The 25,201-nt window shown below is 40.6% G+C and overlaps 1 protein-coding gene across 1 annotated transcript in view; it reads left to right on the forward strand.

Moving 5' to 3' along the window:
• Positions 1-19,226, forward strand: part of fubp3 (far upstream element (FUSE) binding protein 3) — a 24,706-nt gene extending 5,480 nt beyond the window's left edge. The window contains exons 2-19 of the mRNA XM_005720478.2: positions 3,990-4,101; positions 6,869-6,902; positions 7,804-7,853; positions 7,992-8,063; positions 9,504-9,561; positions 9,792-9,954; positions 10,942-11,040; positions 11,235-11,339; positions 11,442-11,544; positions 12,240-12,340; positions 12,559-12,688; positions 17,038-17,198; positions 17,474-17,547; positions 17,658-17,734; positions 18,033-18,089; positions 18,272-18,322; positions 18,439-18,563; positions 19,144-19,226. Of these exons, the coding sequence (XP_005720535.1) occupies positions 3,990-4,101; positions 6,869-6,902; positions 7,804-7,853; positions 7,992-8,063; positions 9,504-9,561; positions 9,792-9,954; positions 10,942-11,040; positions 11,235-11,339; positions 11,442-11,544; positions 12,240-12,340; positions 12,559-12,688; positions 17,038-17,198; positions 17,474-17,547; positions 17,658-17,734; positions 18,033-18,089; positions 18,272-18,322; positions 18,439-18,563; positions 19,144-19,152 (1,581 nt within the window). The 3' untranslated portion in view covers positions 19,153-19,226. The remainder of the gene's footprint in view (positions 1-3,989; positions 4,102-6,868; positions 6,903-7,803; positions 7,854-7,991; positions 8,064-9,503; positions 9,562-9,791; positions 9,955-10,941; positions 11,041-11,234; positions 11,340-11,441; positions 11,545-12,239; positions 12,341-12,558; positions 12,689-17,037; positions 17,199-17,473; positions 17,548-17,657; positions 17,735-18,032; positions 18,090-18,271; positions 18,323-18,438; positions 18,564-19,143) is intronic.
• The last annotated feature ends 5,975 nt before the right edge of the window (positions 19,227-25,201 follow it).

Raw genomic sequence — 25,201 nt, forward strand, 5'->3', positions numbered from 1 at the left:
TCATGTGACATTGATGTGGCATTAGTGTTGTACGGTTTGTTTTGTTTTTTCTTACTCTATTGTGTCGTTTAAGTTCCCTCTGATGCAGCTAAAGCTAGTACCTGTTTGTCCCTGCTTGGGAGCAGCTGCTGAAAGTGACTGACATTTAAATCTTGGAGCCGAAATGGCTCAGCCGTACATTTCCTACTTTCTGCTTTTATTAAATGGTCTTGAGCCATAACAACAACAAGTCACATTAAATTGCTAGTCTAATTCACCTCTGCAATAAGCCCCCTATTTCCCATTATCTCAGTGTTGTTAAGCCATTTTAATCCCTAAATAAGTATTTGACATTTAACACATTTGTTTTTTTATTAAAGTATGAGACCTGACTGACAGTAGCAGTTTTTCTTGTTTTGCATAGCTGCTCTGCAAAGGTTGCATTCAAGAAGTGAAACCCGGAGGACAGGCCAGGCTGCAGTGCTGTTTGCCTTGTGGCCTCACTGGACACAGAAGGCTTTCTGCTGATGAATACGAAGTGTGTACCCTTCAGTGAGCCACCATCCATGAGATGGCATGCCTGTCAACCTCTTGCATCATAGATGTAGATTTCTACATTTGTTCAATGTCAGGGAGTCAGAAAGGGGGGGGGGCAAATGATAAATTAATCTACACCTCTGCCCACAGTTAAATCTTTTTTCCCCTAACATTATTTAACTTGCACTAGTTTGCTCTCCTGACCCACAGCTGCAGGTTAACAGGTGGTGGTGGTGGGGGGGTGGTCAGGCAGTACAGAGCAGCAGGGGAACAGTAGCTTAACTGAGAGTATCCGCAGTGTTGAGAACAAATTCATATAGACGGATGGGGTAAAGGTGATAAACTTGAAGCTTTTCTACTTTTACAATAAGGTTTGAGTCAGCTCCTGTATAAATGCAGCATGTAGCAATTGCTGGTGTTTAAATTGCCTTAAATTTTTGCTGGATAAATATTAAATTTTTTGAATTATGTAGTTATTTAGCAGTCTGCTAGTACCGCTATGATGATGGCACAAGGACTGGGCGATATATCGAGTTTTTAAATATATCGATATATTTTTATACGAGATGAGAGATGTGACGATATCGTTTATATCAAGATAGTCTATGTTACATTATAATTATACTTGTGGAGCCGCATGTTTGCCTCTTTTGTCTCTACGCTGCGTCACTCTGCCTCGCCTCTCTCCTTCACTGAGCACAACTCCCCCTCCCCCATCGCTTCACCTGCAGGTAACGACAAGATGGACACGGCAGCTATCAAAGAGGAGCTGGTCGGTAAAAAAATTTGGAGATTACTATTTTAATGCTGCAGCGTTAACGTTATTAAAATGAAGTTAATGCCATAACTGTATTAACACGGCAAATCTCCGTTAACGAGTTGCCGCGGATCGCCCCGTGTGCGGGGCTGCATGGCGTCAACGTGTTAGCGTTACGGTTAGCGGTTACCTCGTTAACGTGTTGACGCCGTGCAGCTAGCACTACTAGTATTTTCACCATTTACAGCGCCATAAAGTGAAAAATGAAGAGTGTGTGAAACTGCGTGCTGTATCTCCTGCCCCGAAACAAACTACCTTACAAAACTCGTATACCGTATTTTTCGGACTATAACCGTACACTAAAATCCTTTCATTTTCTCAAAAATCGACAGTGTGCCTTATGTGTGAGTTTAGGGCTGTGCGATATGACCAAAATCTCATATCCCGATATAAGAATTCTATCGTCCGATAACGATATAAATCACAAAAATGTAACATTTTCTGTAAATTCTGTGAATCTCGGGCAGCTCGACTTGCCTGAAGTGTTTCCAGCTGCGCGTCATGCAGCTGGAGTCAGTGTTTTAACTGATGCATGAAACTATACATTTTTAGACATAAGTTGTAAAGGCCGCCGTTTTCTTTGTGAGTATTTATTACACAGCGTGTAAGCCTGTTCATCACCCCGTTCTACGTGAGCAAAAAGTGAGTGTTGAGTGCCTGATTGGGAAATTGTAGTTCAATGGTGGAGGTCTGTGGACAGCTTCAGACTGCTCATCAACCTGCAGAGAGCGTCTGATGTCAGAAAGGGGCAGTGTCAAAAATATGTGGTACGACCGATGTGTGGTACACTCTTGGTTATAGGTTTTGCATGGCTCCTGTTCCTGGTAACTCCGCTGTCACTCCCTTCCCTATTTTGGCCCACTTATCAACCAGTTAGCAGTCTTCCACATGGGACATCATTGCAGCTGGGATGCTTCTACACAAGGGAAGAATTTCTGCTTTTATTTGAAACTACATTTAGGTTAATGAAGATCTCTGCTTTGTCTCGTTTACTTTTAAAATGATTTCTCACAGTGAAAGTTACTAAAATACAAAGTTAGGACTTTGTAGAGATGGTTTTCGAAAAGCTCAGCCTCTCTCCATGCGGGGAAAAAAAATCAGCTGAAACGAAAAGATGTGCATTTCACATTTCTTCTTAATACAGAAATGTGTTTTTGTGTTGTTACACATGTACTTAAATGCCACATCACCATGGAAAAAAACAACCCCACACCTGCTTCCCTTTATGCCTCCTTATTTCCATTGCAGGCCTCTCACTTCATGAAGTGGATAATTGTCCCTGAAGGTGATGGGAAACTCTAATTTCCATCACTATATTTTCATATCGGGGAAGAAATTCCAGTCAGGCGCATATGGCAATTCAGTGTAATTTCCTGTAATCCAATACTTTTGTATGGAAGGAGAGGTTGCAGATATAATGGGGGAATGGAAGATGCAGCCGGTGCTCACAAGAAGATTTAAATGTCGATCATTGCAAGCATCTAATTTAGGCAAGTGGCTGATTTGGAAATGGCTTTAAATCAGTTTTTAGTTGAGCTTTAAAGCAAATAGCTGCACTCTACTTGTACTTTAAAGATGGGCTCGAACACTTTCCATCACTACAAGAAAACTGGGTAGTGAAACAAATGTTGTGTTGCTAACGTGGAGTGCTGAGCCTTACAGCTTGTTTGGTAATTTAAAAACAAGTGCTGGTCAAAGCTGAGCGTATTGTTTCGTTATGTTTTTTTTGGGGGGGGGTTTAGATATTCTGTGCTATATTTATTTGCCAGATTTCCCTGAATTATATTATAATTTAAAGAAACTGAAAAAATAAAGAAAAGTTGAATGTGCAACTGTTTGGTGCAAGTTGCATGATTTGTGTGTGGGGGATATTGTGGTGTCAACAGTTTTCCCCAACAGCCTTTCAATTTTGGAGATCAGTAGCAAACTAAAGTCCTGCGCACAACCAATGACGGCTTTGTACTTTCTTCTATCTGTTGTAGCTGTTTACTGTCACCAGGAGGCAGTGTCACAAACACCTGGTCAATGGCTTGTCAATGCTGTATCATTTTTGATCTTTGGGTTTTTTGGAAGTGCATCTGGACCAGCAGCTGACCAAAATTGCCTGACATTTATGCTGGCTGTCAGGCCGCTGGTTAAGCAGAACCCTGCGTTGTATATAATTGCAGTGAAATTGTGTTGCTGTTTGCTTTTTGGTTTAGTCACTGTGTGTTATACATTAGGTCCTTTAATTAATTGCTAGCCTGCCCTTTGAAAGAGATTCAGTTTTCGCTCCAAGGACCTGGGAGTCTTTGTCGGTGTTTTAGGTAGCTGTTGTGACATATCTTGTCAGTTGTGATATTGCAATGTACTCTGATCTTTATGATTTATTGATGAAAGCTTGAAAACTTGAGCCAGTGAGAACCAGAATGTGACAGATGTTTCCAGGAAAGCATCACCATCGATCAGTCGTTTGAATATATATACTGTCACAGATTGCAGCTGTCAAATAGATAACACCCTAGAGAGACCAAACTTTGCTCCAGAGCTGATGCTTTAAATCAAGCAAGAAGGAAAGACGAGGTGTCACACTTATAAAAGGTTGCCCAAGATTATGTGTTGGAAAGGAAGTGTATGTTGAAAGGGTATCATCATGTATCTGCTGTTTTGTCCGCAGATGACAGCCAAGATGGGAGGAGACCAGATGCCCAATATGAACAGTTCATCTCCAGTCTTGGACCCCTCCATGTATGGCTTTGGAGGCCAGAAACGTTCACTAGACAATGGAGGTGAGTCTTCAGGATATATACGCGCACACGCCGTATATTTTATAACATACGTGCTCACTGGCCCCTTTGTTAGGTACACTTTGGAACCACTTTTGACTTCAGAACTGCCACAATCCATCATGGCGGAGATTCAACGTTACTGAAAACATTCCTCAGAGATTTTGATACTGACATGATGGCCACTCACAGCTGCTGCAGATTTGTCATCTGCACATCCATGAACTAACACCACATCTAAAAGGTGCTCTGCAATCTGGTAGCTGAAGAAGTAGTGAACTGAAGAAACAACCACTTTATTTGGAGAAAAATAAAACAGAAAAAATGCAAGAATAGCCCAGACGTCCCAGTTTTACACTAGCACATGAACGCAGCTTACATTTGTGGATCTATGCAACGCTGGAAGTGTAAAATTACTTTTTAAAACCCCACATGGGCATATGACATCTGTGTCTATCAGGCAATTCATGTGCACACATTTAAGGTTTTGTAAGTGTGGGAGTGTATTTTTAAACATTTGTATTCAGACAAAGCTTTTTAAAAGGAGAATTTGTCTAATTTGTGAAGCCGAACTTTATAAATTGTGCGTAATGATCAGTATTTATTCCGGTGTGGATTGAAGCATGTGCTTGCGAGTCCTCAAAAGTTGCCGCATCACTGCACACATTAGTAAATCTTAATTTATGCTTGTGGATCATACCGTTCCTTTGGAGGCCCATTTGCATCTAGGTGCATTTGAACATGTGTACCTACCAAAATGGCCAGCGAGTGTATAGTTCATATGTTGGCAGCATAAAATTCACAGATATGTTTTCTGGTTCTGCAGCTTCTCTTGCATAATGTTTACACGGGCATTCTGCTGCATGAAAACAAGACGCATTTATCACTATTGGAGAGCGATTTTCAAAATCTGGGATATAGAGCCGCAGCAGGCGTGTGGTTGATAACCAAAGGAAAGCATGCAGTGAAATTAAACTGATGTAGGGAAGTTTGTTTTGGGTGTTGTCCCTTTTCCTCACTGAACTTGATCTTTGTTTTATTTGCTCTGTTTTATTATTAATGATTAATAAAAAATGGTTGACATGACGCATGGCTCTTTGCCTTTTTAGCTTGCAAGGGTTTGTGCAACTCTGTTTACTGGGCTCCACAGAGTTTAGCCAACAAACACCATTATCCAATCCGAAGGAGAAAATGAGGCATCGCCTTTTGGCGTTACTTTTCAACAAAAAGCTGTGGCAGCAGTTGCTAGAAGCAGTTAAGCACTGCTTATAACAGTTCAACTGCACTGGTGGCCAAATGTTTGCAGCACATGCCATGCCTTGTGCTTGTGATTATTATTTTTTTCCATCTCTTGCTTAAGATGGAGGGAAAACAACGTTTCTTGAGTTATTTGGTGATTGGATAACTTGTACAATTTGCATCAGTAATCGTGATCCTTTTTCAGGGTTTGGCACAGAAGAAATACATTTTTGTTTTTACTCTTGCCTCTAGAGCTCTGGCTAATTGACAGTTTTTCTGCAAAATGTACAGTGAAAGCGTCATGAAACCTGCTCTGTTATAAATAAACAGACGTGTGGACAGCAAATTGGAGATCTCAAACCAGACTACGCTAAAGCTTTGAGACATTTTCATGTAAAAGCAGCTGAAATTGGTCATATTAAATAAGGAGTTATTAATTTGAATTGTAATAAATGGCTTTTCTTTCTAAACTCTTTCTGAGTGACTCTCATTCAGTCACTTTTCAGTATTCACGGTTCTGTGTAGAAGTTGCCAAACTGTCTGTGTACATTTCATCTGTGTAGGAGGAACTGTTGTAATCTGAAGTGTTTTTGTGTCTGCTTGGACCTGACACTGCAGTGTCGTGATTTTATTTTATTTATTTTTAACTACAACAACAAAACATTGCATTTTTCTATGCCTTGCACACAAAACAAAGATTTGATGTCTTTCATATCCCCGAAGTGGAAACGCGAGACATTTATCCTGTCGTCTTATCTCCTCACAGTTGTTTGTATGATAGTTCCACCCTGAATGAACGGATAAGAAAATTGTATGCAATTCTAGTTCAGGTTTATTTGCTACTGTTATTGTTTGGATCGCTGTGTGCTCAGCTTTTTCTCAGTCAAGGTTTTTCTTGCAGTCTGGAGGGGAAATAACAGAAATTGTATCTGTGTATCACTGCAGTTAATTATCAAACAAGTACGCAGGCACTCGAGGCATTCAGACTTGATCATCCAGTCTTGTCCTCGTACGAGTGAGACACACACCTTCCTCGTTTATATTCATAGCGGTCCCATTCTTAAGCGTTAACCCCAGTGCTTTTCCAGAAGAAGTGAAATCAGTGCAAACAGCCATAAAATTGATTGAACCCACGAGATATCAACTCAGGTGTTCACGTCCATGGCAGCACATCCTCCAGTGACCCTGCAGGACCCTTGCTTGGTGCTACCTGTCAAAATTCAATTCAGGACCAGCAGTCGCTGACCCGGCTGCTGCCTCTCTCTTTCTGAGCGGCTCTGATTGAAACACTCACTCATACACTTGCAGGCCCAATTTCCATGCTGGTGAAAGCCCCCTGCTGCAGGTCAGCCACAAACATGAAGGATTGGCAGAGCCGTCCCCTCCACCACTGACTCGTTCTTTCTCATTTTGCTGCTTCGCTGGCGATCACTTGGGCAGATATTTGTGGTGCATCTGCTGTATTTTAAACCATGATCTCAGATTATTTGTCACATGTTAATTGGTGTGCTTTCCCCTCTTTTTCTCTCAGTGGGGAACCATCTCAGTGCAATGGTACATCAAAGGTAAGCAGAAAACACCTGAATAAGTCCTGTGTTCATAGAAGTGCACTCAGTTTATCAGCATATTTTCTCATACAAGCACATGCATGTCTGTGGTTACCAGTATGATGTTGTGCCGTCAAAGATGAATATGAACCCAGTTTTACATGGTTATCATAAAGTTGTTGCTGCTTTTGCTTTTAAGTACTTTTGCTATAGTTTAACAGTAAATTAAATTAGAAAAACGTAAAGCAACTTTAACGTGGACTTGTGATTATCTCATCATACAAATATTAATACAGTGGTGATCACATTAAATGGGGTCAAAGTTTAAAGTGATGTGGTAAACCTTTCTCAGTGAGTCAAAAGCTCAGGCTTATTAGCTTTTCTTTCCTACTCTTGGCTCTGTATGTAATCAGTGTGAGCAGATATTCCCTAGCATGGTCATCTCAGCCCCCTGCTGATTTGGCTGCAACCACAGAAGCTCCACACACCTGCTGTTCAAACCCTCTGTTTATGAGCGACAGCCATTCACAATAAAGTTAGCCAAAATTTGTTTCTGACTGTGGGTGGACACCAAGCCTTGGTAATAATATTTTAAACTGTTAGTCATGCAAAGCTATTCATGTCCAAGAATAAAACGAATATGGTACTCAAATTGATCCTCATAGGTCAAAGCAAACCTTTTGGTTCAAATTGTAACTTCCTCACAATGTTATAGCCTCTAACAAAATAAAATGAAGTAAATTATGTGCCCTGTGATGGACTCGCAGGATGTGCCCCAAATTTCAGAAGTTATTCTGTTGATTGTATAGAAAACGGTCATTAGTTGTAGTCCCAATAATTTCAGCATTATTTCTTTTGATGTGTACAAGATGTCTCTGGCAGAAGGGCAGATTATTGATCATGTACCAATTTCTCTCAGGGCTTTTACAACAGAAGACTTCAAAGTGCCTGATAAGATGGTGGGATTCAGTAAGTAGCCTAACATTTGACCTGTAATCATCAGTATTGACATTCTGCTCAGTTTTTGGGTCAAAGCACTGGGCCTCAATCTAAATTGTGGGGCGGGGGAGAAAAGTTAAATGCTGAAATTTCTCTCTTTTTGCTCAGTCATTGGAAAAGGAGGCGAGCAGATCTCAAGAATTCAGCAGGAATCAGGTTGTAAGATCCAGATTGCTTCAGGTAAGTCCAGTTTAATCGTAAACATAATATAAAAACATGGTGGCAGTGAGGTCTTTCAAGGTGGCAAAACAAATGTAATAACACATTTCATTTTGTATTTAAATACTGCGCCGTGTGCGTTACTCGCTTTTATTGTGTGCAGCAATAAAAGATGATGGTGAATGTTGTTTCCTCTGAGGGTCAAACTGTGGATGGAAAGAAGTTTGACATAAATTAAATGTTGACCAGGTGAAAAAGCATCAAAAAAGCCCAAGATAAAAATTTAATTTATTGTATATGTATAATGTACAATATAATATATTTCAAACTCTCATCTTCTGTTTTATTTGGTCTTGTTTTGACACATTGGGTTTCTCAAAAGCTTCAGCCTTCCATTAATATCTTTTTTTCTTTTAAGTCTGAGCAAACTTGCTAATTTTTCATGATTGTATTTTAAAGATACAATTTATGCTAGCAGAAGCCTCGTGTCTCTGCCAGAGGCCGTTCTGCATTTGCAGCATACCTGCAGATTAAGAAAATAGTGAATTCAGGATTTTGTATAGAATATTTACCTGAACTTTTTGTTTTTATCAAGCTTTAAGTTTGCATGAGCAAGCCTGTACTTTTGTGGACTTAAAGTATGATGTGATAAGATCAATTACTAAGTTTTCTGCTAAGGCTAGCAAACTTGGTTAGTATGCTGCATTCACAAACTATAGCTGAAGCTCACATGCCTGCTAATTAGTGCAAAGTCAAGGACTAATAAAATATTAGAAACACTCAAATCCTGGAGCGCAGACTTCCTGGATGTCTGTTCAGGCTGAATTTCACTGTCAGATTCCAGATAGTGAAAGTTGGACTTTAACATGTGTTGCTAACTTTTACCATTTAGGGAAGGGGAAGAAAGTCTAAATGCAGGGTTTTGTTTTTTTTTGTTTTGTTTTAAACCAGGTTGTAACCTATTGCATAATATGAGAGCCAGTCGCAAGTGGACTTTACACTTTAGAGGACCTGCAGTTTGTGGCACTTGGCATATTTATTTTCCAGCCTCTCTGTGGCTCTCGTCTTTGTTCTGCCATTCATTTATTCTTTGTCTTTGAGCCTAGTACAGAGGGTTTGGGAGTTTTGTTTCGTTTTTTCCTCCCCACTCAAGCTAAATTAACAAAACCGAGGATTGTCTTCACATAGTTTGTCCAACATTGGTTCCAGTGTTACTCGCACAACTATCCAGCACTGTTTGTGGGACATGCAGTGTTCGCCACATCTCAGGCTGTGGTTTCTTATCATGTTAAGTTGCAAGTTTGTGAAATATGTTGCTGAAAAATGAAACTCACCTTTTCTAACATGCAGTGCATTCATTTTTTTTATTGCATGAAACTAAAACTTCACCAAAACTACTTGTAAGTGCAAAGATTTATTTTTTTTAGTGATAAGTTTCTTTAATTGTCTGTTTTCTTGCAGACAGTGGAGGCATGCTGGACAGACCCTGCACGCTGACTGGCAGTCCAGAGAACATAGAGTAAGTCTCACATTAACTTTGACATATTAGCTGGAACTCCACATGTCATTAGGAAAGTGTGCCCTTTTGTCATTCAGGGCTTGAACTCCAGTCTCTTTTCACTTGAAGTGCTGATCAGTGAATGAATCACCTGAGCTCATCTTTCACAACTGCAAAGCGTTTTCTTTGGGGGTGGTTGTGCAGGTTGTAGTGACAAATCCCTTGTCTTGCTCTTGGCTCCATCCCTCCAGGCAGGCAAAGAGGCTTCTGTGCGAGATTATCGAGCAGTGTAGGTATGGTCCAGGCTTCCACAATGAGATGGACGGGAACAGTTCCATTCAGCAGATCCTGATCCCTGCAAACAAAGTCGGCCTGGTGATTGGAAAAGGAGGAGAGACCATTAAACAACTGCAGGTCCGCGAGTAGATGCACTGCACTGATAACACAACACATGCACTACAGTAAAAACGAACCATGGTGATGACCTGATTTTTGAACTTCGTATTATTATTGCAACATTTTGCATACAGATTGTAGGACTATAAAGATTGCAAATGGAGAGAATGGGTTTGGTGTTTAACAACTGTTGGAAGTTTCGGGGGACACGTCACAGCCCTGTTGCACAGGGTTAAACTTTATTTTATTTTTTAGAAGGTGGTTTCGTGTTAGTCTGTTTGAATCACGTGACTGTAATTAAAAATATGCCTTGAAGTGGTAACTGTCTGCTTTATCTGAGAGTTCTGCAAAAATGACACTAAAAGCACAAAGCCATCCTCTAAAAGAGGTCTGAGGAAGAAGGAAGCAGCTCTAGTTCTAAATTATCCACTGACTTACAAACTGCATCTTTAGAACAGATCAAATTAAGGTGGTCAAGTTGAAATTGATTTCTTTAGACTGGTTCTTTTGGGACAAACTTAAGGTTTGTGTGATTCTTCATCGAGCATTTAGGAATGAGTAAAGTGTTTGACCTGTCCAGTAGAAACTGACCCAAACTGAAATCAGCTGGGCTCTGTTTTAAGCATTAATCACTGGAGTAGGAACAATCGGAGGGCCCTTTTCAAACATTTTTCAAGGGACCTGTTTCAGTACCAGTGTGTGTTTTGAGCCTTGTTGTCAAATGCAGTGGTCTGATTGGTCAGATATCTTTATTCACATGTAAACAAACAAACAAACAACAAGCTTAATTCAAAGCTAAATGCCACAGATTTATCCTGCAAAAGTACATGGTTTGTGTGAACGGCTGCATTCAGAATAGTTTTGTTTTAGTTTTTTAACAACAAAAAATACATCCTGTTCTTTGAGATGTGCTAGAATCTCCTCCTTTTTGGAGCGAGTAGTATTTTGTTCCCCAGGTAACTCTTTGGTGGTTGTTTCTTCTTCTGTCTGATTGTACCCCTGCAGGAGAGAACAGGAGTGCAGATGATAATGATTCAGGATGACCCCATGCCCACTGGAGCAGACAAGCCCCTGAGAATCACTGGGGATCCCCACAAAGTGCAGGTCAGCCTCAGAAGTGCTCAGTGTGTGCCACTATCTGTCCTGTTTTACACTCAATTTTACACATTTTATGCCTTCAGCCTTCGACTCAAACATTTTATTTCTAAACTTTTTATTTTTTTGAGGAGCGGTTCAGTCCGACTTGGCTGTGTTTCACATGCAGGATTGTTTACCCAGTATTTGAATTTTCTTCTTAGCAAGCCCGTGAACTTGTGGTGAAGCTCATCCGGGACAAAGACCAGGGGGACTACAGAGCTGGCAGGCCAGATTTTGGCTCCAAAATGGGTGGAAGCAGTCTAGACGTGAGAGCCTTTTTCTCTGCTTTTCAGCTTCGGGACAGCCAGCTAAATTTGCTCAGAGTACATTTAAGCGTTCTTCATTTTCCTTTCTTTCTGTCAACATAGGTGGTTGTGCCTAGATTTGCTGTTGGCATCATCATTGGCAGGAATGGCGAGATGATCAAGAAGATTCAGAGTGACGCTGGGGTCAGGATCCAGTTCAAGCAAGGTAAAGAGGATTGAACAAGGCCTCATTTTGGCCATTTCTGCCTAATACGATTGGGTCTAGATTAATTAAATCACATACAAGGGAGTAGCTGCTGTGCATCTCTGGTATTTTAATTAAGCTGTCGTAAAATAAGCTGTCATCATTTGTAGTTAATGTACTAACTGTAGAGTAAGAGGTCAAGAAAGCCCTTAAAATCTGACATGAACGACACACAAAATATGGATTTAGTACAACCATGGGCTCTTCAGTGTCTTTGCAAGTGCTTGAAATCAAATTTTTGTACTTTATTATAATAATTTTACATTTGTAAAGTGTTAAGCTTGTACATTTTGGTCCTTATCAGCCTACCTGCATGTAAAAGATGACAAAATTATAGTTGTAGTGGTGATGTACTTTACAATCAGTCACAGAAAAGCTTTTTCTGAATTAGCCCAGCTGTCAGTAGCTGTTCATTCAGAAGTTACGGTTTTGTTTGACATCTGTCTCCTGGAGTGCGTGCGTAGTTGGTGCATTTTCATGTAAATTCTCTGGAGACGTGTCCATGCAGTCACGGGGGGGAAAAAAACAGGCAGCCACTAAAGTTAGAAACATATCACCTATATTTTCTTAATTTAAATTCAGAAAAGTATATAAAGTCTTCATGCGGTTTAATCTTCTCTAAAATAACTTTTCCTCCCTTGAATGTGCTTGTTCAGATGACGGTATCAGCCCCGACCGTGTAGCTCAGGTGATGGGACAGCCCGACCACTGTCATCATGCGGTCCACCTCATCAATGAACTCGTTCAGACAGCTCAGGTATGTGCTTCTTAGTCCCCGTGTATTTGCATCTGTTCATGCAAAGTTGGCTTTAAATATTTAATTAGACAATTTGTTTATGAATTATTTTATTTATTTTTTTAAAGTCCATCAGAGCAGTCGCTCATATGCAGGGATTTTTTTCCTGACCTTCAACAATCTGTCAAGTTCTTTTGTGTCTTTATTATAATGACCTTTCTCCTGTCTCCTCCTGACAGGAGCGAGATGGATTTGGCGGCGTAATGGGACGTCGAGGGCGAGGTGACTGTAACATGGGAGGGCCTGGAGGTCTGCAAGAGATGACATATGCAGTACCAGCTGATAAGTGTGGCCTGGTGATTGGCAAAGGTAAGGAAAATGTTCTGGAGATATTTAAACACAGATACAGTTTTTTCTTTTAAATATCACTAACGCTTAAGCACAAGATGCAGTTTTTTGTATTTGTTTGAGCTGATGTTGCATAAGCCTGATTAAAATGAGCAGACTTGATAAGAGTATCCAGCTCAGCAGATTGCAGTTTCCATTTTAATAACTGCCGTTTGGTGTCCTGCCTCTGAGAGAGACTGATGAGGAGAGGAGGGGGTGAGTGACCACCCTCCTATTATCCCTCCAGGGCTCATGTATACAGCACAAGTGGCATTCATTGGCTTCACTAAGGGCTTAATGACGGGGATAATGCGTGTAATGTGACATTAATTGTTAAAGGTGCATAATAACAGCCCTCAATCATGTGGAAGGCTGCCTGGCATCTAATGAGGGTCTTTCAGCCCAATAGAGTGCAGCGAGGGAATGAATAGGAGGAATTAGCTTATTGGCTATTCATGCCCACTCTATTGCCAGCTATTTAAAAGTCATTGACCATTGCATTGGAAGGAGCTGTGTGTGTGTGTTGTATGCTAGGATGGATGCTGCCTTAGTGTGTGTGTGTGTGTCTGTGTGGGGAAGGGCGGGTCAAAAGGGGCCTCTTTACCTAAGATAAAAACATGGCAATAGAAATGTCAAGTGGCTTTTGTGCATGTAGTGGGGCGAGGGAAACAAATAAACCTGGGCGTTGCGTCCCCCTCTCTGTGCATTAGCATATGAAGTGGGCCAATATGGTGGAGATGGCGGTGGGTCTGGGTGCTGTCAGGCATCCCTTAAAGGATGCAGTGATTAATATCTTTACGATGCCATATGCAGCTCATTGCCCCTCTGTTCTGACCTCATACACACCGCCACACCGAGCTTGACGAATCAAGCCACCCACCAACCTACTCAGACTTTACCAGAGACGTGACGTTAGTGCAAAACACATAACCAGCATCACAAAGTATATATCAGTATATGCCGTAGTACATCTGTATATTTGCTTAACTTATCTGTATATAATTGCTCTTATTGCACTTCTGATTAGATGCAAACTGTATTTCGTTACCCTGTATTTATACGTGTGTAATGACAATAAAGTTGAATCCTGATCCGAAAGTTACACCGCACAAGTTTTAACCTGAAACATCTAAACCCACAGTGGGCTGCTACCTTTGCTACTGGCTAAAATTAACATTTGTGTAGGAACTTTTGTTATTCATCATAATTTCAACCACTTGTTGTTTTGTTTTTTAATGATTTAAGCTTTTAATGATGTGATTTTGATATGGGGTTGTTTTGCTAATTTAAGCTGAGTGAGTAAATATTTAAAAGGGGCCTGTGACTTTTTCAGCTCTTATAAATAAACTACCAATAAGTACGTCTGAGACTTAATAAAATGTTTACTTTCTTTGGGCCTTTTGGGGAAGGAATTGGGGTTAAAACGGTTAAAAAACGAAATGGTTGCAACTTTAAGCCCTTTTATTTATTTATTTAATTTTAAATCTCATTAGTGACAGACTGCTGAGAGCACGAAGGCACGTTTTTATCTACTCCGTTTTTTTCTATTTCATTTTTTAAAATTTATTTTAGAACTTCTATTTTAAATTTTTAAACTAACCAATGAGATGTTAAAATAAGATGTGATCTCTAATTGTTTATTTTCTTTGGTAGATTCCTAATCTTAAAAAAAAAAAAGCCCAACCCTTCATTTGACTTCTGTAAAAGGTGTTAAAAATATATAGAAACAGTCTTCCCTTGGAGATTAATGTATTTGAATGGGGCTACAGGTTTGTCTGTTTCCCTGCTCTCCCAGTGGAGCAGAGACTTTCACTGTTTAAAAGTAAATAAATAAAATTTTTACCTCAGCTGCATTTAGTTTATTAGGCTGGGGTTTCAGTCTCAGCAGTATTTCATTTTATTTGGCCTTCTTGGACAACAAGTCAAATGGTGCATTGGTGTTTATCCCATAACACGAGTCAATACCCATCCTTATTTTTTTAAAGTGGGAAAATACTTGCATGCAGTTCAGCGAATATACATTTCTGTTCGTGTTTTAGAAGTTTTATTTATTCCACTATTTCAGCTATAACACCCCACTGTAATGTCATATAAAGCTGAATACAACGACATTAGAAACATCGCTGCCCGTTCTGCTAATTCTACTTTCCCTTAATGCCACTAGAAGTTTTATTTTCCCCACCAGCAGCTAACCAGTCCCTTGGCTTCGCCCTGAATGCCGTCACCAGTTGCACTTTTGTCTCCCTCCTTTTCTCCACCTCGCTAAACCAGTCTCATTAATAAAGCCTGTATTATCTGTCCTCACTACAGCCCAGTCCATGAAATGAATAGTCGGGGTCTTCATTGCTCTCTGCTGTCTGACTAGAAGAGCTCATAATGGCTTCATTAAGGCAGAAGTTTCATTTGGTTGACAATGGGTTAATGGCCCATGTGCAGTCTTTTGGCAGCATGGAATAAGGCTACCGGAGGAGGAGAGATTTTTGATGAGCGCTTTCATTCGGAGGTCAGCCAGGGTCATCAGAGTGTCAGCCACAAGTGAACAAATATGTAATTGATGTTGGGACAGCCCCGGTGTCCCCCCGGGGAGCACCCTCGGAGACTCCCCCCCCTCCTCCACCTCTCATCACAGAGGACAACACCGAGTCAAGAATGAAAGGGGGTAAAAGAGACAAACGATATCCCAGAAGGAGGATACGCTTCAATTTTGGCCCCCTTTCTCCTGCCAGCTATGTTTCATTTCTCCCTGCTGGTGTAATTGCTCTCCCCACACGTCGGGAAGCTGGCATCCGATGCAGAGGAGGGGCTGTCGTGCAGGAGATGTCTTCCTTTGTTTCCTGATTTGCATGGATGTTACAAGAGAATGGTAGATAAGTGGTGAGACACATGCCGTATTTTTCTTAAGGTAGCACTCTTAGATTTGGTCAGAAGAGAAAGTTGGCCCAGTGCTCGCTCCATGTGTTGTGGAGCAAAGCGCCGAGTCGGACCTCAGAAGAGAGGTTACGATGACTTTGGTCTTCATGCAAACCCTGTAAGACAAACTTGACGGTCTCGTATTGAATGACCAGAAAGTGTAGTGAGCGACAACTGTTTTCTTCTCTCATTGCTTTAGTTTTGATGAAGTCACACACAGATATCATTTCCTTCACTTATCAGGTAATAACCTAATTTAAAGTAAAGACCTTTACACGCCGGCTGCGTGAAATCTGTGCAAATAGTTCATGCGTTCGAAATATTTTTCAGACTCTCCTTTATTTATTTTGTTGTTTTTTGATACAGGATTACACGGATTTTTATTTTTTTAATTTTTTTTTTTTTTTTTTCTTCCCATATCTGAATAAACTGATCTGGCCAATCAGATCATTACACTAAAATAATACAGCTTTACATGTACAAAAGCCGTCGTGATACAGCTCCAACTCTGATGAAACCACAGAAACAACAGGACCAGCTCATCATCGCTTGGTCTCATCTTGTTTTTAACTGCTTTTTATTGTAATTTTAGTTTTTTAAGGGCAAGTGTGTGTGTGTGTGTGTGTGTGTGTGTGTGTGTGTGTGTGTGTGTGTGTGTGTGTGTGTGTGTGTCAGTCACAGCCAGTTTGACTCTGAAAATTCTGAATTTCGTGAGTTGGGTGTGTAACGGCTTTTAGCCTCTTGGCCTTAGAAAGATGGCAGGATGCATAGATGGAGTCATAAATAGAAAGAAGAGGGGAAGCTGTTATTTATGGTTTTTACAAATTCAGTCATGCAGATAATTGGGAACTAGCGGTATATGAAAGCCAATCGTTAGGAAGGGCTGTGGACATCAGTGATAGCAGTAGCATGGAGAGGACAGTGGTAATGAAATCTAAAGTGGATTACAGCTCCTGTAAATATTAGTCGGGTGCATTCATAGTCAACAATTAATAAAACTGAGACGTTACTAAAATAGTTTCCTTGTCTGGAGCTTCTTTCAGCTGCTCCCGTATTCACAAAGGGTTGTCACAGCGGAGGATGAAGGCTCTTCTTGACAGAACCCTCTCAAGGATTTGTTCCTCCTCTTGGTCTAGAGCGAGGGCTCTTTTAACATGTTAGGCGAATGTGTTAACCACTGTGCTACATAACCTTGTTCCCAATTAGCTGTAAGCTTTTCACTGCTTTATTATGATAAACTCTGACCAGTACTGATAGTTGAGCACTTCAGATCTTGGAGTTTACTTGGAGATTAGATCTGGAGTCTTCCAAACCCACCTCAGCCCACAAGTGTTTGGCGTTAGTGCTAAATGCACTGTTGTTTGAAAAATGTGTGCAAGCTGCATATGAAAATTGAGTGTGTTTTTGTTTTGTTTTTTCAGGTGGAGAAACCATCAAGAACATCAAAGAGCAGTCTCGTGCCCACGTGGAGCTGCAGAGAAACCCGCCGCCCAACACCGACCCCAACGTGCGCATCTTCTCCATCCGAGGCACCCCTCAGCAGATGGAAAAGGCCCGCCAGCTGATCAATGAGAGAATTGGGGTAGGTGGTCTAGCTCCAGCCCCCCACGATACTCCCTCCCCAAAATGTCCATTGTCTGGTCTGATATTCATGAGCGCACATGTCAAAGCGGGGAGCTTCTCGGTTGAGCTAGGCTGCTCTGGTCCTGGTGGCCAGCAGGATGTCACCAGAGGTTAAACATGAAGAATCCATCAAATGGACTTAATGGAGTGCATCAGCGCTCGGCCCTGCCCTCTGACCTTGCCTGTTGGCTCCTTTTAAACACAAGTGTGGTCTCCTCTCTTTATCTTGTCCAGGGCCCAGGAATCGGGGGGAACAGCACCTTCGGTATGAATCCCTACAACCAAGGACCAACCACTCCCCCGCAACAGTAAGGATCCATTTCTCTCCTCCTCACAGTGCATTTTAACACATACCTATGTGAATATAGATGTTCAGCAGATGCCGTTTAAACTCACGATTGCATTCTCCTGTTTGAAGTGGGCCTCAGACATTCATGACTGGAGGATGGGGGACAACTTTTCAGATATGGCAACCCCAAGGACAACAGGATAACGGTGAGTAATTTCACCAAGAATGTGCTTCTTTATCTAGACGAATACTGTGATGCATTTTAAGTTGTTTTATTAGCTATAAATTTGAAAACTGCGACCAAAAGCTCGGCAGCAGAGCACGACTAGCTCTGTTCTCAGTCTTTGGCAGCTTTCCCGGAGGTTATCCACGTGTTTCTTGCACCGACGTGTTTTCCATTTGCTGTCGGTGGAAATCATCAGAAAGCAGCATTGCAGATGGAAAAGCGGAAAAGTAAAATCCAGCCTCAGTAACTCTGGCGGCATTATCTGTGTCTGGTTTCAGGTCACAATGGATCCCAGACGGGCCAGATGGACTGGGAGCAGTATTACAAAAAGTTAGGCAAGTGTCACTCAGGAACAAAAGGACATTAATCCCTCAGCTCTTTGTTTTACTCTTTCAAGACTGAAGTTGAATCTCATCTGTGCACATTCATTTTTATTCACACAAGCCTGTTTTTAAAAAAAAAAAAAACAAGAAGAGAAAGTCAGTGGAGTAGAAAATAAAAATTCTGCTCGTTATAGGTCAGCAAACCCAGGCCCAGAGTACTGTTCCTGAATACAACAAAGGATGGGGTATGTAGTTTTACCGTGTTGTTTTAGGAGTGCAGTAGATACGGATTTAAGCATATGCTCAATTCCTGCATTTGTTTCTTCTTCACCTAATTTGTTTTTCCCCTCCTTCTGTTCAGGCCAGGCGGCTAGTCCTGGATCTCAGCAGACCTCCAATCCTGACTACAGCACCTGGGTTGACGTCTACAGACAGCCGATGGCCTTCTTCAGCCAGGGCGCTCAGACGCAAGCCCCGGGTCTTCAGGTGAGGTCGGACTCAAATGTTGAAGGATCAGCCCGTCTCATACGGCATGCATTCAGTTTTATACTCCTGGAGTAAATATTAAAGTTAGGAGGATTTTTTTTTTTTTTTTGTATTGCTGCTGATTGTGGTTTACATTTAAGAAATCATAGTAGTGATATTTTACTTTAGCCAGGTGTAGTAAAAATATGTACTGTTTTTGTTTGGTTTTTTTTGTTGGGATTTTTTTCTTGATAAATAAAATTACATTTGTTAAAAAAAGTAAAATATTTATATAATATATATTATCACTTTTTTTTTTCCAGCTTAAATTGGTGTATTTAATACTAAGCTCTTGGAAAATAGGAAGAAAAAGCAACTTTACTCCCATTAAGACTGTAAATATTTTATCCATTAACTGACTGTTGATTAGAAATGGTTCACACTCAAAATTAAAACTGTTTTTAGAAAGCTCGCAGTATGCTGCTGCACCGAACACTGTGACGATGCAGCGTTTTTGCAGTGCTGTCAGTAGTCGCACGTTTTAATGGAAGTGCCTGACAAATGTCGATGTGCTAAACGCTGTCATGTTTTAACTTTACAGGATCATTAGAGAAGGCGCCCCGGTTAAAGACTTGAATCACTGAGGATGAAAACAACCCTTCTTCTTCTTCTTCTTCTTTCTTTTTTTTTTTAAGGTGGGGGTGGGGGTGGGGGGTCTAGATTTCCAGCGCCTTGAAGACTTTTTTTTTTTCTTAGTGAGAAACACTAGCTGTAGAGTGACTTATATAATAAAGTAATATTTCTAAAATCAGGAACATTTATTTGTTACTAAATGCTTATGTACACTGTTATTTTGGATAGACAGTATATGGGATCCCTTTGTTCTTTGGACTTGAGAGAGCTGTTCTGTTATATTTTTTCTTCCTATATTTTCCTGTCTTTGCTCAGTTTGCGCGCCAAAATGAACCCAAGAGTTGTAACATTTCAAAAGGCAATATGATCTATTTTTTTCTAGCTCTGTCGAAATGAAACCATGATTGTGTGCTTAGCAGTCTTGAATACAGTGTTTTGTTGTCACATGTCGTAAGATGTTTAAAACGTTTGTTTAAAATGTTTTTTCTCTCCTTTTACATAATTCAATAAAATGAAACTGTGATGTTTTTGTTACAGGTTTTTTTTTTGTTTTTTTTAAAGGTTAAAAGGTTTAAGGTGGGTTAATGTCAGCCAGTGGCAATAGTTCTAATTTAATTCCTGTTGTGCATTGTTATGCTGTTTCATTGTCATTTTTATTGTACTCTGGTTTAAAGAAAGGTGCAATATCTTATTTCACTTTTGAAACAAAGATGGATTCTCTAATATTTTGACAGACTTTTTAACTTGTAGTTTTAAGATGATTTTTTTTCCAAATGCAAATGTCATGGATAATTTATTACACTGATCTGATTTAGGGGGATGTTGCAAATAGCTTTTTTGACTTTGCTACCTTGTACAACTATGTATATATATGCTCATATATTTGACTGTTTAATTTAAACATCTGTTTCATATATATAGATATATAAAAACTTTTTTCCCTGCGATCAGAGTTGCAGGAAAATTGTCCCTCTTTTTCTGTTCTGTTTTCATACTGAAAATGTTCAGATTGTGAATGTGCGATTTGAAATTTGATGTTGCATCTTGTTATGAAGCAAAACAAGACGTGGTGGATTTTGTTTTTATTTTATTTTTCTCTCCTCTCCTGGGTGTGTGTTCTGTACCTGAACTATTCAAGACTGCTAAGCCCCTGTAATTCGTACCTGTGTAATAATTAATGTAGTATTTTTATGTTTTAAGTATTATGATCAAAACCTGTCTTATTTGGTACCTCCCAGTTCGCCGGCGCCCCCTCTGAGCCCTTGCTGTGGACTCGGCGGGGCGTTGGACTCAGTCCAATGCTAATACCTTTTTTTAATTTTTTTTTTTTTTTTTAATTTTCTTGTGTGATCTAATATAAATGATGCGTCATTATAGCAAGTGATTCTGGTTATTAACGTCATTTCTTAATGAAAAGGGATATAAATTCAAAATGTCTAATTATGGTGTTTATTTTGTTTGGTTCTTTTTCCTCCTCTTGTGTACAGTTAACCATGTATTGAAAACATCTGGACTACCTTTATTGTGTACTGTTGAGCTGAATTTTTATTTTATTTTCTTTTTTCTGTTTGAATATTGTAATCATTTGGATGTCTTTGGTTGTATTCTGATACTAAAGTGTTAAATTTCACATCTGAAACTTTCTGAGAGCTCTATTGTGTTCGTGTGTGTATGTGTATATATATATATACTAACAGATGATACATAGAGGATATATAGGCCAAATGTATGTTTTCATGTTTTATAAGCAGAATATCTATTTTCTATAGTCCATTGCCAGTTCTCAAATTCAAATAAATTTTCCGCAAGCCTCTCTTGTGGGTGATTTATGCTATTACACGTTCATAATGGTAACTTTCCTGCACTGCCGAGCTGCTGCATGCTGTAATACTTCCACTGCGTTACGTCCACAGACAAAAAAAATACCTGTTTAAGAGTCTGTTGCATGACTTTTTATTGAAACTGATTTTTGATTTATTATTAAAATAAGCCACTGCCTTAAGTTTCTGGATGAGGACTTCAGTTGGAGTTGTACTGTAGCAGACTTCACCTTCAGAGCCTGTCAGGAAATCTAAAGTTGGCCTTCCTTTTATCTTTTTTTTTTTTGCTGCTCCAAATGCTGCACTACTTGGCCACATTTCCTCTACAGCCATTCCTCATTGCACTTGAAACAATTCTTGCACTTTTTCCTTCCTCATCCTTCTCGCACATTAAATGCTTAAAGCCAGCATCAGCTCATTCCACTGTCCTGTCCCACCCCTCCTCCTCTCCTGCAGCTCTTTCCAGCTTTGTCACTGCACATCTTTGCCCTCAGCAGGGAGGCTCTTGCCACAGTGGATCCTGCGTGGCCCCGTAGCGGCCCCTGCTTTGATGCCGTGCAGCTGTTTCCAAATCCAGCCCTTGATTTTGATCCTCTTCGTCTTTAACGTGCCATCCCTGTGGACGTTTTGGACCTGCTGGGTCCTTTGTGGCCATCTAATAATTTCTTTTTAAGCAGAGTGAGAGGGGCACTTCATTATCTGTAGACACACCGAAGCATTTTCCTGCTTATCCAAACTGACAGTATGATGGGGAATTTATGCTGAATATGCCGATCTGTTGCACAGGCAGGTGCCCCTGTATTGAAACGTTGATTTAAAAATGATCCTGCTTGTACAATAGTACTGTGGCCTTTTTAAAAGCGACTGCTTTCAGTCTGAAAAATGAGAAGAGCAGAGCATTTAAAGTAAACCACTTTTTTTTTTTTATGTATTTATGTGCAAGTAAAATATTCCTCAAATTATTTTAATGACTTTATGCAGGTTTTGCAAATGTTGTGCTAAATAAATGTAGTTCTAGGGACCTTTACTTCATTTTGAGGCCTCTATTGTTCCACCTCACTTAGCTTGTAAACAGCAAAATGATCTATAATTTCATAAACACTCTGCAGAGTGTCTAAAATTAGAGGCGTCATTCTGCATTTATCTTACATCACCTGAGCCCGAATCACTCTTAAATTCCTAGATTTTTTTTCTCCCCAATCATAGCTGAACATTTTCATTATAATTCAATTTTATTTTGGCTATATTTGAGGTAAAATGGCAATGTAATGTTGGGAATGTCGTTCCAGAATAACATTTTTAATATAAGGTAATTATAGTCTACTCGGCATGAAAAATCCTTCGCATTTCAGAATTATTGGATATTTTTAACACTGTTAGATGGGGGAATGGCAGCAGTGGTTGTTTTATCCTCTTCCCCCTGCTCTGTGTCCAGGTCTTGTTTGTATAAAAGAGCATTACTGATTGGAAAGGCCAACTTCGACTCAGCTGACTGTACGACTTGTTTTTATTACGTCTGCATGCAATTTGGTGCAGTTTCATTAGAAAATATTTTAGAAAACGATCAATTTGTCTCGGACTCATTATTTTTAAAAGGTAAAAGTACAGTTGTCAGTATTTGTTTATTTTCAAATCGCACTCCAAACTAATGAGAGAAACTGGATTTGTGGGACTTTTATCCACAGCTTAGCAGTTTTACGGCTGCTACTAAATTTGGGTACATTTTCTCTTTAGAAGTGTGAAGTAGATTTAAGGGGATAAATCAAGTCGTGACATTTTAATTATTACTGCAGTTTCTGCTGATTGATCGAAAAAGGAGACTAATATAACTTCGCAGTTTCACGTTGCAGCCAGTGTTGGGCAGGAAACCATGTTTCAATTAGTTTCCATGCTTTGTAAGTAAAGGTGGGCCTCCACACACACACACACCACCTCCACATCCAGCAGGTGCCCTGTCCTGTCCCGCAACCGAGGGAGAGAGGGGTGAAGAAAAAGAGGCTCTTAGGGGTGTGGGTGGGGTGGGGGCTGCACCTCTCTCACCTTTGCAGCAGATGAGCCGGCCTCCAGGATCCGGCGCACTGTGGCAGCTACCTTAATCTGTTTTTAATGACACTGCGGAGGATCCCGCGGGAGGCTCTGCGCTCCTTTCTCCCTGCTGGTTGGACTGTGTGTGTGTGTGTGTGTGTGTGTGTGTATATCGCTGAAGCGGGCCTCAGTTAAATTCATGCGGATGTTTGGGTAAAGTGTCAGTGATTTACGTTCTTATTTCTAACGAGCAACAAAAACGGGAAAAAAAAATTCCAAGCAAATTCTTGAAAGCATCGTTTAATATTGAGTAATTTTCAGTTTATTCTCTGACATTTTAACGTGTAAAGCCAATCATGTGTTTTCTCCTGTTTTTCTTCAGGGGTGTATCTCTCCATTCTCACCCCCTCCGATTCGCGTAAAATTCCGCTATTTACCCACAAACAAACGCTCGCCTTTGATAGGTTTCCCAGCAGCTCTTTGAAATCCATCAATTACCACATTCTTTGTGCAATAATTGTCAATCATCCACATTAAATTGATAAGCTTTAAATGGACAGAATAATGGCTTAAATTGTTTTACAATGGAACGGCTAAGCGGGATGATTTGCCATTGCTGACATGCCCGCGGCTTTACCAGCTCCGCATAATGCCACAGGTTAATGCATAAATAAGCAAATCAAATCCATGCGTTACCCCAATTCAATTCATTTAATTCCTCTTTAATAAAGAAGCGGCCCACCCCCCCCGTCCCCGCCATTTACCTCGGATTTGTGCGATGAATGCTATAAATGTAAATCAATCTAGATGAGAAAGAATCCCATTGAAAGAGCAGAGAAATTTCATCTGGGAAAAAGGAGACAAACGTGGGAGGGGCCCGCTCATAAAAAGCAGCTGTACACGGTAATCTTTTTTCGTGCCCTGTCACTCACCTTGCCTTTTCACTATCTCTGCAGCTCAACAAAACTCTCCGCTATTGTATTTACTTGCCATATCTTCTGTGCCATTACATCGCCATAGTCCATATTCGTCCAGAGAGAAAGAGGGGGAGAGAGAGAGCTCAACGTTGCCCACTTTTTTTTTTTTCGGACAATCCCCTTGTAGTTGTTGGACTGAAAAGAGGAGTGCATGGATGTCAAATTGCCCTCAAAACACCATGAAAGATTGATTTGCAGCACTTTTCAGGGCCCTGACATTACTGGGAGGGGAGCTGAATAGGAAACCTGTGAGCCAGGGATGGAATAAAGATGTCCTCTCTGCTGGAAAAGAAGGAAAAACTGCCCATTTAGCCCCAGTCCATCAAGCCCGAAAAATAGGCAGGAGAGGAAAAAACACAGAGGACTGCGACTATATGGAGAAGAAAAGGGCCCATATATACTCATCTAAACGTCGCCACAATACCGAGTGGGGGTGGAGGGGATCCGAACATCCATGAATATTAAACCGCTTACCTCAACAAGGGCTTGAAAAAGTGAACCACGTCAAAGCAGCTTTGCATTTCTTTTGCATGCGAACAAAGCTGTAAAAGAAAGAAAGAAAGAAAGAAAACCCTAAAGTTGAGCTTGTTTCCATTCTTGTTATTCCCGCGCTAACTCTTCACAAAAAAATTAATATTACCACCACATGAATACGAAATGCATGAGAAAAAAATGGGCGAGCAACTCCCAGACGCAATGACCCACTTCTGTACGCATGAGGGGAAACTTCTCGTTCTTCTTCATCATCATTTTAACACCACCTTCTCCTTCTTTATTCTTATTTATCAAACATACATCATTAAGAAAGTCCCAACAAATCCACGGAAGCACCCCCCCCCCTTCCCCGGCAGCACAGGTGTGCATTTAAAGCGGTTTTTTTTGTGTGTGTGTGCCTTTTTCGATCTCACATGCATGACTACAATGGCTTTGCGCATGTGTGTTAATTTAATATGCAGCTTTATGTGCGGATAATTACCAAAGTAAAGTTTGCCCCTCCGCTGACCCACCCTCCCTGCCTCCCCTCACTCTCCCCTCCTCTGTCTCCGTTGGTTTTAATGTCTCTGCTGGTTTGTTGCCGTGCAGCAGGCAGGTCCACGCGGTGAGGGGTGTGTCATTAATAAGTAATTAGACAGGGGTCACACTAGCCACTTATATAAAGAGACCCCCACAACCAGGCAGGGCAGCTTTACTGCGCACAGTTTGG

Source organism: Pundamilia nyererei, unplaced genomic scaffold, assembly GCF_000239375.1.
Source record: "Pundamilia nyererei isolate P.nyererei 1_Seehausen unplaced genomic scaffold, PunNye1.0 scaffold00002, whole genome shotgun sequence".
In the NCBI taxonomy this organism is placed as follows: Eukaryota; Metazoa; Chordata; class Actinopteri; order Cichliformes; family Cichlidae; genus Pundamilia; species Pundamilia nyererei.